Raw genomic sequence first — 13654 nt, 5'->3', positions numbered from 1 at the left:
ACTAGTGCACTTCACAAAATAGATGGCTTCATGAGGGAGGAAATTATGTGGATACATTGAAGCAACAGCTCAAGACATCAGTCCGGAAGTTAAAGCTTGGTCGCAAATGTTCCAAATGGACAATGACTCCAAGCATACTTCCAAAGTTGTGGAAAAATGGCTTAAGGACAACAAAGTCAAGGTATTGGAGTGGCCATCACAGCCCTGACCTCAATCCTATAGAAAATGTGTGGGCAGAACTGAAAAAGCGTGTGCGAGCAAGGCCTACAAACCTGACTCAGTTACACCAGCTCTGTCAGGAGGAATGGGCCAAAATTCACCCAACTTATTGTGGGAAGCTTGTGGAAGGCTACCCACAATGTTTGACCCAAGTTAAACAATTTAAAGGAAATCCTGCCAAATACTAATTGAGTGTATGTAAACTTCTGATCCACTGGGAATGTGATGAAAGAAATAAAAGCTGAAATAATTCATTCTCTCTACTATTATTCTGACATTTCACATTCTTAAAATAAAGTGGTGATCCTAACTGACCTAAGACAGGGAATTTTTACTTGGATTAAATGTCTGGAATTGTGAAAAACTGAGTTTAAATGTATTTGGCTAAGGTGTATGTAAACTTCCGACCTCAACTGTATATTATAGGAAAGTAAAAGTGTTAATTGTTCATTCAGTATTGTTGTAATTGTCATTATTACAAATAAATATATAATATAAAAAATACATTGAAAAAATATATATTTCAGAAATTGGCCGATTAAACGGTATCAGCTTTTTTTGGGTCCTCCAATAATCGGTATCGGCATAGAAAAATCATAATCAGTACCCGACCTCACTAATGATCGTGGCTGAATGGAAGCAAGTCCCCGCAGGAATGTTTCAACATCTAGTGGAAAGCCCTCCCAGAAGAGTGGAGGCTGTTATTTATTTAACCCTTATTTTACCTGGTAAGTTTACTGAGAACACATTCTCATTTACAGCATCAACCTGGGGAATAATTACAGGGGAGAGGAGGGGGGATGACTGAGCCAATTGTAAGCTGAGGATGATTAGGTGGCCATGATGGTATGAAGGCCAGATTGGGAATTTAGCCAGGACACCGGGGTTAACACCCCTACTCTTACGATAAGTGCCATGGGATATTTAGTGACCACAGAGAGTCAGGACACCCGTTCAACGTCCCATCCGAAAGACAGCACCCAACAGAGGGCAATGCCTAAGGCAGTGGAAAGGGTGCTCCTGCTGGCCACTTCCAGCAGCATCTGCTCTCCCATCCAGGTGTAACGGATGTGAAACGGCTAGCTAGTTAGTGGTGGTGCGCGCTAATTAGCGTTTCAATCGGTGACGTCACTTGCTCTGAGACCTTGAAGTAGTGGTTCCCCTTGCTCTGCAAGGGCCACAGCTTTTGTGGAGCGATGGGTAACGATGCTTCGTGGGTGACGGTTGTTGATGTGTGCAGAGGGTCCCTGGTTCGCGCCCGGGTATGGGCGAGGGGACGGTCTAAAGTTATACTGTTACACAGGGACAGACCAGGAGCAACCTTTCTTAGCTTCAGAAGCAAGCCAGCCGTGGGATACATTGAACATTAAAGCGCCAATCAGTAGTTGAAACAAAGTGAAGTCCCCTCACCTGTTTCTGTAAAAAGCTGAGGAATGGGGTTAGAAAAATGTAACCGCTCTCTAATTCATAGACAAAGCTATGGATGCAAGGACTGACCATCCAAAGGACTGACCATCGATGATATCACAATTCTAGTTTTAACTATATTTTGAGGCTATATAGTGTTTGTTAACATTTACTTTGTTTACAAATATTGGAGTAAAACAAATGCCTATTTTGGGTTCTGATGGGGTTAGACAGTTTGAACTAAGCTCATGAGGCAAAGGGGGACCAACTCCATATTAAATGCCCATGTTTTTGGAATGAGATGTTCGAGGAGCAGGTGTCCACATACTTTTGGTCATGTAGTGTAGTAATCTGGCGAAATATTGCATACTATCCAAAAACTGACCAACACCCAATTCTGGGTAACACATCTGAACACATGTGCAGAGGGGCACGGGGAACCGGGCAAAGGGACTAAGCTATATGAAGAGGGGAACCGGGCAACTGTGTTTGAAATTGCGCGCGGCTTGAAATCCAAATAAGGTAATGTTACTGCTTATTACATTACACAACAAAGCGCCGATCAGTAGTTGAAACAAATCCCCTCCCCTGTTTCTGTAAAAAGCTGAGGGATTTAGTTTTCTCTATTAAGCAGCGAATCGGTGTCTGAGGCCGAGTCTTCTCTTGTCTCTACTCCTCCCGTTACGGGGTCTGAGACGCCGAAGCCTCACACCATTAGCTCTGACAAATTGAAAACCCTAGTCATTGGCGACTCCATTACCCGCAGTATTAGACTTCAAAAGAATCACCCAGCGATCATACGCTATTTACCAGGGGACAGGGCGACCAAAGTTCGGGCTAATCTGAAGATGGTGCTGGCTAAAGCTAAAACTGGCGAGTGTAGAGAGTATAGAGATAGTTATCCACGTCGGCACCAACGATGTTAGGATGAAACAGTCAGAGGTCACCAAGCGCAACATAGCTTCAGCGTGTAAATCAGCTAGAAAGATGTGTCGGCATTGAGTAATTGTCTCTGGCCCCCTACCAGTTAGGGGGAGTGATGAGCTCCACAGCAGAGTCTCATAACTCAATCACTGGTTGAAAACTGTTTCCTGCCCCTCCCAAAAGATATAATATGTAGATAATTGGCCCTCTTTCTGGGACTCACCCACAAACAGGACCAAGCCTGGCCTGCTGAGGAGTGACGGACTCCATCCTAGCTGGAGGGGTGCTCTTATCTTATCTACCAACATAACTCCTCTTGCTCCACAATGAAATAGGGTGTAGGCCAGGCATCAGGCTATTAGCCAGCCTGCCAGTTTAGTGGAGTCTGCCACTAGCACAGTCAGTGTAGTCAGCTCAGCTATCCCCATTGAGACCTGTCTGTGCTTCGACTTAGGTTGGGCAAAACTAAACATGGCGGTGTTCGCTTTAGCAATCTCACTAGGATAAAGACCTCCTCCATTCCTGCCATTATTGAAAGAGATCGTGATACCTCACATCTCAAAATAGGGCTACTTCATGTTAGATCCCTCACTTCAAAGGCAGTTATAGTCAATTAACTAATCACTGATCATAATCTTGATGTGATTGGCCTGACTGAAACATGGCTTAAGCCTGATAAATTTACTGTGTTAAATGAGGCCTCACCACCTGGTTACACTAGTGACCATATCCCCCGTGCATCCCGCAGAGGTGTTGCTAACATTTACGATAGCAAATTTCAATTTCAATTTATTTATTTATTTTCATCTTTGGAGCTTCTAGTCGTGAAATCTATGCAGCCTACTCAATCACTTTTTTTTTTTATAGCTACTGTTTTACAGGCCTCCTGGGCCATATACAGCGTTCCTCACTGAGTTCCCTGAATTCCTATCGGACCTTGTAGTCAGCAGATAATATTCACATTTTTGGTGATTTTAATATTCACATGGAAAAGTCCACAGACCCACTCCAAAAGGCTTTCAGAGCCATCATCGACTCAGTGGGTTTTGTCCAACATGTCTCTGGACCTACTCACTGTCACAGTCATACTCTGGACCTAGTTTTGTCCCATGGAATAAATGTTGTGGATCTTAATGTTTTTCCTCATAATCCTGGACTATCGGGCAACCATTTTATTACGTTTGCAATCACAACAAATAATCTGCTCAGACCCCAACCAAGGAGCATCAAAAGTCGTGCTATAAATTCTCAGACAACACAAAGATTCCTTGATGCCCTTCCAGACTCCCTCTGCCTACCCAAGGACATCAGAGGGCAAAAATCAGTTAACCACCTAACTGAGGAACTCAATTTAACCTTACGCAATAACCTAGATGCAGTTGCACCCTTAAAAACTAGAAACATTTGTCATAAGAAACTAGCTCCCTGGTATACAGAAAATACTCGAGCTCTGAAGCAAGCTTCCAGAAAATTGGAACGGAAATGGCGCCACACCGAACTGGAAGTCTTCCGACTAGCTTGGAAAGACAGTACCGTGGAGTATCGAAGAGCCCTCACTGCTGCTCGATCATCCTATTTTTCCAATTTAATTGAGGAAAATAAGAACAATCCGAAAAAATGTTTTGAAAAAGCAGCATTCCCCAAGTGAGGATGGCTTTCACTTCAGCAGTAATAAATTCATGAACTTCTTTGAGGAAAATATCATGATCATTAGAAAGCAAATTACGGACTCCTCTTTAAATCTGCGTATTCCTCCAAAGCTCAGTCTGCACAACTCTGCCAGGACCTAGGATCAAGAGAGACACTCAAGTGTTTTAGTACTATATCTCTTGACACAATGATGAAAATAATCATGGCCTCTAAACCTTCAAGCTGCATACTGGACCCTATTCCAACTAAACTACTGAAAGAGCTGCTTCCTGTGCTTAGCCCTCCTATGTTGAACATAATAAACGGCTCTCTATCCACCGGATGTGTACCAAACTCACGAAAAGTGGCAGTAATAAAGCCTCTCTTGAAAAAGCCAAACCGTGACCCAGAAAATATAAAAAACTATTGGCCTATATCAAATCTTCCATTCCTCTCAAATCAAATGAATCATTTGCGCATAGGCCTAACACTGTGTGCACATTGCGAAAATGTGACAAAATAATAGTTCAGCAACATTGTAAGATAAACATTCTAGATCTGTTCCATCAGCCTTATTGACACAGGGTATACCTCCACTACACTACTTTGATATGCATCGTGGGGATTAAGAAGTGAGTATACTAATTGCCCACTGGCGTTCTGCCCACCTCCAGAATGCCACTGCTCTTACTCCAGGTCACTTCACATGATAGCTAAAGTATGGTCCCCTGTGTACATCGTCACATTTTTATTGATTTAACTAGGCAAGTCAGTTAAGAACAAATTCTTATTTACAATGACTGCCTACCCCGGCCAAATCCTAACCTGGACGACGCTCGGCCAATTGTGCGCCGCCGTATGGGCCTCCCAATCACGGCCGGTTGTGATAGAGCCTGGAATCAAACCAGGGTCTGTAGTGATGCCTCTAGCACTGAGATGCAGTGCTTTAGACCGCTGCGCCACTCGGGAGCCCTCTCTAGCCACACTGCTCCGATTTCTCCATATTGTGGACACTCCTATGTCTGATAAGGCTACTCCGGAAGGAGAAGCTCTTGTAACATAGTTTGCACTTGAAGGGCCTCTCCTTGGTGTGAACGGTCTGGTGCTCCTTCACATAGTTTGCCTCAGCGAAGCGCTTCCCACATGTAGAGCAGGCGTAAAGCTTGTCAGCGTCTGTCCTAACGCTCGGCCTCCCACGTTGTGACCCAATGACACCAGAGGAGGTAGAAGCAGGAGCGACCACCCTCAGGTGGTTCGTCTTTGAGCTCCCTCCTTGACCTCTAGCCATTGTTTGGGTGTTGTTGGGATTGTGTGCTGTGTTATAGGCTAGGTACCTCTTGTGGTGAACGCCCATCCTGACCTTGTCTGTATTAGTGGGGTAACCATGAGGTAACTGAGGAAGGCTAGACCCAGGGCCAGGCTTTCTATGAACCCAGTCACCAGGTATTAGAGGAGACTCTGAAGGAGAAGACAGATTTCCTGATAGACTACCTCCAGGGGGGTCTCCCACCACTCTCTGTGAAGGCTGAAGCCCAGGGTGACCTGCTCTGTTCATTGTGGATACTGTGGTGTTTGTATCATAGGAACAGGAGGGTCTATCTCTATCAGCCCCAGGCCCTGCTTCATCCCTGCACTGAGACTGTGAAGAGAAGGGTCTGGGCTGCAGACTGGATCCCTGACTGGAGCCTCTATCTCTCTGATGACCACCAGGACTGAGGTTGTTCAGTCCACTTGTCCACTGGTTGTGTTTTGTGTGGTGGTGGAGTCTCTGTCCCTCGTGGTTCGGTCCTTGTTCCGACTCTGGAAGGAAGAGTGATGGCCCCTGATCTATGGTTCTGATCCGGGGCCATGGTTTGTGACCAGCCACCTCAGAGGTCCAGTATTTCCAGCCAGCAACACCGGATATCAGCAGGTCCTCATGGACTGCAGACTTTAAACACAAATTGAACAGAAAAGTATAACGTTTTACATAAGAAACTTTGCGGTACACACAAAAATATGACATTATAAAATGTTTACCACAGTCTAGCCCATATCAAACACTGTGATTCAAGTACCTACATTTTTTAATTTTACCTTTATTTAACTAGGCAAGTCAGTTAAGAACAAATTCTTATTTTCAATGACGGCCTAGGAACAGTGGGTTAACTGCCTGTTCAGGGGCAGAACGACAGATTTGTACCTTGTCAGCTCGGGGATTTGAACTTGGAGCCATTGGAGTGTATTATAAATACATAAATATAAATAATGTCCACATGTGTTGATTAAAAAAAATGTATAATGTTTTGTTTCACTGAGATAAGGGAAACTCAGTCGCTGCAATTATTTAAAAAAATTGTCTCTCAATTCTGTAATTCAGTTCAACAAAATAAATGGTCATACAGTTAAATCTAGAACCTTCACTTTGATAGAATACATTTTTAAATATTTTGAGGGACAAATGTAATAAGACACTTGGTATTTCACTATAAACCACAGCATCAAACAGGACAAGGTTTTAACTTTTCATCAGTGAAGCATTTTTACAGACACCATCACCATATCATCTACTCTGCCTCATCATACACATTATTTCCTCACTTCCCTACTACATACAAAACCAACAGAATTAATTACAAACTAACTAATACTATATTACATGTCACTATACATGGGCCGTGTGCATTTTCTGCTGGTGTATCCTGAGATAGCTCCTCTCTGAGAACCTCTTCCTGCAGTGTGTACAGGCGAACGGCCTCTCTCCCTTGTGGACCTTCAGGTGGATCTTCAGATGGTGCTGGTGGGAGAACCTCTTCTCACAGTGGGGGCAGCTGTAGGATTTCTCCCCTGTGTGGACCCTCTGGTGCATCTTCAGGTTGGATGTGTCTGGTAAACTGGCCCGGCACAGGTGGCACCCGAATGGTTTCTCCCCCTTGTCCATCCTCTGGTGGATCTCCACCTGCTTGGGGAAACTGAAGGCTTTCCCACAGAACGAACACAGGATGCGCTTCTCCTTGCCACTATATTTGCTGATAGCACTACTACTGTAATTTGTCAATGGGCTTGTCTGAGGTGTGAGGAGGATGAAGGCCAGGGAGTGTCTGTGTTGTTGCAGGGTCCATGTTCCAGTTGATAGATCCTATAGAAGGCAGGCTGAAGGCAGCACCTGTTATGGGGTTAACCTGAGGCACCATCAGTCTCTCTGAATCACAACTATAGGAGCAGGATGGAGCATCGCTAGCCGAGTCTGTGTCTGTTCTCTTCCGCTGCATATGGACACCTCCCTGTCTCTGCAGACCAAATCTACACCTCGCCCTGTTCTCAGCTAATCTGTTGTCATGGAGACTAAGTTTGGTTGTTGTTTTGTGTTCGTCAGTCTGTTTCTGGTTGTGGTTAACAGTGTTGTTCCCCAGCCCAGAGTTGAGGACGCTGTCCCATCCACTGACCTCCACTATGTTGCCTTTGGTCCCGGCTTGCTCGGTGATGTTGTCCCCTGGGCCCTTGGCTGCACCCGTATGGTAATCCAATATGGCCTCCCAGTCGCCTCTGTTATCCTCCAGCCAACCACCTCCAGGAAGAGTTTAGAAAATAGACTTTACAAACATGGCAGAGAACTCTGGATTTTTTTGTCATCAATAATAGCCAGGTGCATCACTATTCCCATTGAAGATCTATTACTGTATGTAGGCTATATGTATTTCTCCCTTACCTTGCTCCCCCATCTTTAGTCCACTCAGCAGGTCAATGCTCTCTGGTCTGTCTTCTATTGTCTCCTCTTTGACCAGCAGCAGATCAGGCTTCCCATCCTCCATGTCTACTGACTGTAAGAGATACAGAGTGAGAGGATGTTGGATCAAGAAATCTGATTTGAATACCCTGCTATGGAGCATCTTCTGATTGGACAATGAGTAATTAATCAAGACCTGGCCCTTATCCATACCTCAGTGAGACTGTGTGTGGTCCTGTGCTGCTCAGCTGGTTCCTCTGTGGGTTCAGGAGGAGGTGTAGTCTGGTTGTCCTCCATGACCATGGTCCCCTCAGGCTTCCCCAGACCCTCCTCCTTCACCAGCAGCACCTCTGGACCCTCCTCCTCCTGGAAGAGACAGGTGATACAGATTACACAGACATACACTCCCTCAGGTATGTACACACAGATAATAAACACAATTTCAACATGGAGTATTTACCCATCCCCACTACGTTTGAGTCCTGTACTGTAGTTACAGAATGACTTCATTGTTGTTAAACCCATCATGGTGGACATAAATGTGTTGTGGGTAAATATGAGTCAGCTATAAGTCAAAAGTCAGACAAACCTGACTAAACTATTTTGATGTACAGTAGGTGTTAGTTATGTGGGTATTTGTAGGTATATTTAGTAAGTGTATATTGGTTATGAAGTGCTGTCGGGTGTATGCAGAATAGGGTGAGATCAGATTTACTAAAGAGAGTCTCAATGAAAGTCTTATAATGAAAAGTCCCATTTTGTGTTTATTAACCATAAACAAGTTTGAAATATACCATATGAAAACCACACATACGTCTTAAAAAAAAATTCTGCATTCATTTTCTCATTAAAAGTGTCTTGGGAAAAAAATTGTAATTGAATGGAAGCAGTGAAATATGCATTTGTGAACATCATATACAGTACAAACACAATATATAGCAGACTTTGTAGGCTTATACAGTGGGGCAAAAAAGTATTTAGTCAGCCACCAATTGTGCAAGTTCTTCCACTTAAAGATGAGGCCTGTAACTTTCATCATAGGTACACTTCAACTATGACAGACAAAATGAGAAAAAAAAATCCAGAAAATCACATTGTAGTATTTTTAATGAATTTATTTGCAAATGATTTTTTTTTCTTCTCATTTTGTCTGTCATAGTTGAAGTGTACCTATGATGAAAATTACAGGCCTCATCTTTTTAAGTGGGAGAACTTGCACAATTGGTGGCTGACTAAATACTTTTTTGCCCCACTGTATATGCATTATATATCACACAATGTCTGGATGCAATATTCTACTGAGGAATATTCAACACTGAAATCTGTAACTCTCGTTATACCAAATGAATCCGTGGGTCTTTTCTGCTGACAACAATAAATTAATCTTTGTCTTTAATGCAGGGTTTCATCTAAATATCATCTAAATATCAGAAGCTATCGAGTGGAATGGTTACTTTTCATGTTATAGAGTGGAATGTTTTTTCTGCTGGTGTATCCTGAGGTAGCTCCTCTCTGAGAACCTCTTCCCGCAGTGCGTACAGGCAAACGGCCTTTCTCCCGTGTGGACCTTCAGGTGCGTCTTCAGCTGGTGCTGGCGAGAGAACCTCTTCTCACACTGGGGGCAGCTGTAGGGCTTCTCCCCTGTGTGGACCCTCTGGTGCCTCTTCAGGCTGCAGGCCTGGGCGAAGCGCATGTGACACTGGGGACAGCTGAATGGTTTCTCCCCTGTGTGGACCCTCCGGTGGATCTCCACCTTCTGGGGGCAGCTGAAGCCTTTGTTACAGAACATGCAGAGGAACCTCTTTTCTTTACTATTGCCTGATGTGGCTCCCCCTCCCTGAACCTGGGCTTTAGTCGTGTCGTTTGAGTTCAATACCTGATCGAAAAGGACGAGGCTATGTGAATCGGAAGGCCCCATCGAAGTGGACTCTGGGTCGTGATCCTTGAACGTGTGTAAAAGGGAGTGGGTGGCAACATTTAGATTTGTCTGTAAATTTCCCCTGTAATCAAATAAATCTCTGCCCTGTGAGTTTCCGTCCCCTAGGTGACTATCTGCATTCCATGTAGGAGGAACGTCACCCTCCACTTTCACAGTCACTTCATCTACAATCAGACCCTCCCCTTTCTTATCTAGGCACCCTTCAGAGTATACACTACTACTGTACCGGTTCCAGTCCCCTCTAGACAGATCAGTCTGTGTCTCTAAACCCAAGGGCATGTTGCCAGGGTCCATCTCTGTAGTGTAAGAACAAGACGGATCATCACCGCCAGTGTCGAACGCGTCACCATGACCACTTGAATGAACCGTCCTCTGGCTTTGGTGAAACACTGGTAAACACTCTGAGCCGGGGGCAGGAGGACAGCACAGTCTCCCAAACCCGCGTCTCTCTGGGTTTGATCTGTGGTCAGCTCCTGTGTGTACAGTTAAAGTCTTGGTGTCTGACTCTGACTTGAGGATGGAGTTCGGCGTTCCACTGACCTCCGTGATGAGGCATTGTGTCCTGGACTGCACTGGGGTGGTGGTGGGGTCCTCATTGGCTACAGGGGGCGCTCCAGACTGGATGTCTCTGTTGTGCAGTGGGTCCTCCACTCCTTCAAACCTCTCCAGCTTGACCCCAGGACCTGCAGCCTCTTTATCTGCAGACTGACACAATAAGAGGGGTTATTAACAGTACTTCGTAGGGAAGTCTCACAAGTTCCCCTATGACAGGTAAATGAGGATGTACTGTACATGTCAGCAAGTGAATAACTGAGGGGAGCCCTACTGAAATAAACAGGCACATTTGATTTACAAAGTAACTCTCATTCTTTATGCACCACTAACCTCGATCCCAATAAAGTACTGGGTTGAGGTTACACTCCCTTCATCAACAGTGATCGGTTGGTCATCTCTCCATGTATTGTGTCCCGCTGGCTTCACAAAGCTCCTGTGGCCTCCAGTGAGATGTCCTTCACCTGAGAGTGGGGGGAAAGTGGTGGTTAGGTTAAATACTGTAAATGCTCAAGGCTACATTGTACAGTCGTGGCCAAAAGTTTTGAGAATGACACCAATATTCATTTTCAAAGTTTGCTGCTTCAGTGTCTTTAGATATTTTTGTCAGATGTTACTATGGAATACTGAAGTATAATTACATGCATTTCATAAGTGTCAAAGGCTTTTATTGACAATTACATGAAGTTGATGCAAAGAGTCAATATTTGCAGTGCTGACCCTACTTTTTCAAGACCTATGCAATTCGCCCTGGCATGCTGTCAATTATCTTCTGGGCAACATACTGACTGATGGCAGCCCATTCTTGCATAATCAATGCTTGGAGTTTGTCAGAATTTGTGGGTTTTTGTTTGTCTACCCGCCTCTTCAGGAACGACCACAAGTTCTCAATGGGATTAAGGTCTGGGGAGTTTCCTCGCCATGGACACAAAATATTGATATTTTGTTCCCCAGGCCACTTTTGCCTAATGGCAAGGTGCTCCATCATGCTGGAAAAGGAATTGTTCATCACCAAACTGTTCCTGGATGGTTGGGAGAAGTTGCTCTTGGAGGATGTGTTGGTACCAAGCATTTTTTTCCGGACACCCCAAACAATTTGAAAGGGGATTCATCAGAGAAAATTACTTTACTCCAGTTCTCAGCAGTCCAATCCCTGTACCTTTTGCTAAATATCAGTCTGTCCCTGATGTTTTTCCTGGAGAAAAGTGGCTTCTTTGCTGCCCTCCAAAAGTCTTCGCCTCACTGTGCGTGCAGATGCACGCACACCTGCCTGCTGCCATTCCTGAGCAAGCTCTGTACTGGTGGTGACCCGATCCTGCAGCTGAATCAACTTTAGGAGACAGTCCTGGCGCTTGTTAGACTTTCTTGGGTGCCCTGAAGCCTTCTTCACAACAATTGAACTGCTCTCCTTGAAGATCCGATAAATGATTGATTTGGGTGCAATCTTACTGGCAGCAATATCCTTGCCTGTGAAGCCCTTTTTCTGCAAAGCAATGATGACAGCACATGTTTCCTTGCAGGTAACCACAGTTGACAGAGGAAGAACAATGATTCTAAGCACCACCCTCCTTTTGATGCTTCCGGTCTGTTATTTTAACTCAGTCAGCATGACAGAGTGATCTCCAACCTTGTCCTTGTCAACACTCACACCTGTGTCAACGAGAGAATCACTGACATGATGTCAGCTGGTCCTTTTGTGGCAGGGCTGAAATGCAGTGGAAATGTTTTTGGGGGATTCAGTTTATTTGCATGGCAAAGAGGGACTTTGCAATTAATTGCAATTCATCTGATCACTCTTCATGACATTCTGGAGTATATGCAAATTGCCATCAGACAAACTGAGACAGCAGACTGAAAATTAATATTTGTGTCATTCTCAAAACTTTTGGCCACGGCTGTACACTATTGTCACTGTCAACAATTGGCAAGAATGTAAGGTAAACATGTCTCATAAATAAATAGTATATCAATAAGTTATCAATATACTATATGTTCCATGCATCACATTGTTTTCATTGAGTAAATAATAAGAAATGCAGTAAAACAATAATCTGGTTATAATATGATTGTGTATTTGCACATTGTAGCTAAATAATTTGGGGAACTATCCCCCCCAAAATCCTAGACCCAATTATGGGTGCAGAGGGGAAAGGGGGACGGGCCGCAAAGTCTCGGCCTGCTGCTAAATGTACTGTACCTCTTGCCATTCCTCTGTATCGATCGAGGATCTTGACACTACTGGGACGACTGGCGAGGCCGCGCTCTCGCGTTGTCCTCTCTGCGCGCTCCCGTGCCACTTTCATTTCCAGTAGTTTCCTCCGCAATGCCATGTTTTCTTTCTGGCTTTGAGTTATTTCCAAACGAAACACTGCATAGTCGTCGTCTACGAGTTTACAGATTTCTGCCACGGCTGCATTCGCTAGCACCTCCATGATGGAGGCTATTTGAGTGTGAAAAACCATACAGCTAGACATTGTTAGCTAACGTTAGCAGCTAACTAGCGTTACCTAGATAACATGTATCAACCTGTCTCCAACGCAAATTAAACACTACATGGGGTAAATATGTGGCGCTGTGCAGTTAAATTAGTCATATTTTGAGTTACAGGGTGTTAATAAAGGTTTCAGTAACAACAATAAAAACGCAAACTTGGAAATTCTTCTTGGTCACGTCTTTGTGTGATTTTCCAGCAGACGAGACGCTGTGTTGCGTATTGCTGCTTGTCACAGGTCGGAGTGTGAATTACACTTTTGTAACAAAAAAGAGTTGTTAAAAAGGGAAGTGAAAAGTAAATCGCACCACCATCTAACCCTACACATATACACCACTACACCCCAAAAACCAACCACCCCTATCCCCACTACTTTAGCCCTATCAGATCCTACTCCAGGAGAACAGTCTGGGTGGAACATAATTCTCTTTAAAGTGGTCCTGTGGACAGATACTCCAATCTCCGCTGTGGAGCTTTGCAGCTCCTTCGGGGTTATATTTGGTGTCTTTGTTGTCTCTCTGATTAGTGCCATCCTTGCCTGGTCTGTGAGTTTTGGTGGGCGACCTTCTCTTGGCAGGTTTGTCATGGTGCCATATTCTTTCAATTTTTTATAATGATGTATAGGTGCTCCATGGGATGTTCAACGTTTCTGATATATTTTTTTATAACCCAACGCTGATCTGTACTTCTCCACAACCTTGTCCCTGACCTGTTTGGAGAGCTCCTTGGTCTTCATGGTGCCCCTTGCTTAGTGGTATTGCAGACTCTGGGGCCTTTCAGAACAGGT

The 13654-nt window shown here is 44.4% G+C and overlaps 2 protein-coding genes across 2 annotated transcripts; both read right to left on the bottom strand.

Annotated features, from left to right (window-relative positions):
* Positions 1–2877: 2877 nt before the first annotated feature.
* LOC115137554 (uncharacterized) lies at positions 2878–13130 on the bottom strand. Its single transcript, XM_065024829.1, has 7 exons — positions 12574–13130; positions 10710–10840; positions 10365–10529; positions 8099–8251; positions 7868–7979; positions 7605–7726; positions 2878–6109 (listed from the first exon to the last, which is right to left on the bottom strand). Exons 1-7 carry the CDS (start codon positions 12848–12850, stop codon positions 5156–5158), a joined length of 1914 nt encoding a protein of 637 aa, XP_064880901.1. The 5' UTR covers positions 12851–13130; the 3' UTR covers positions 2878–5155.
* Positions 6245–7430, bottom strand: LOC135574073 (gastrula zinc finger protein XlCGF49.1-like). The gene is made up of 2 exons (XM_065024947.1): positions 7341–7430; positions 6245–7225 (listed from the first exon to the last, which is right to left on the bottom strand). Exons 1-2 carry the CDS (start codon positions 7428–7430, stop codon positions 6824–6826), a joined length of 492 nt encoding a protein of 163 aa, XP_064881019.1. The 3' UTR covers positions 6245–6823.
* Positions 13131–13654: the final 524 nt, after the last annotated feature.

This window comes from Oncorhynchus nerka, linkage group LG11 (assembly GCF_034236695.1).
Source record: "Oncorhynchus nerka isolate Pitt River linkage group LG11, Oner_Uvic_2.0, whole genome shotgun sequence".
Lineage (NCBI taxonomy): Eukaryota > Metazoa > Chordata > Actinopteri > Salmoniformes > Salmonidae > Oncorhynchus > Oncorhynchus nerka.
This window is presented reverse-complemented; position numbering and strand designations above follow the sequence as displayed.

Bases quoted from the DNA above. Each gene is read 5' to 3' on its own strand.
- LOC135574073 (XM_065024947.1), bottom strand. From the start codon at position 7,430: ATGCAGCGGAAGAGAACAGACACAGACTCGGCTAGCGATGCTCCATCC. The intron at 7,226-7,340 runs GTTAACCCCATA...CTCACACCTCAG, and splicing joins AGAGACTGATGGTGCCTCAG to ACAAGCCCATTGACAAATTA.
- LOC115137554 (XM_065024829.1), bottom strand. From the start codon at position 12,850: ATGTCTAGCTGTATGGTTTTTCACACTCAAATAGCCTCCATCATGGAG. The intron at 10,841-12,573 runs GTACAGTACATT...CCCCACTCTCAG, and splicing joins ATACAGAGGAATGGCAAGAG to GTGAAGGACATCTCACTGGA. The intron at 6,110-7,604 runs GTCAGTGGATGG...TTGTGTTTAAAG, and splicing joins CCAAAGGCAACATAGTGGAG to TCTGCAGTCCATGAGGACCT.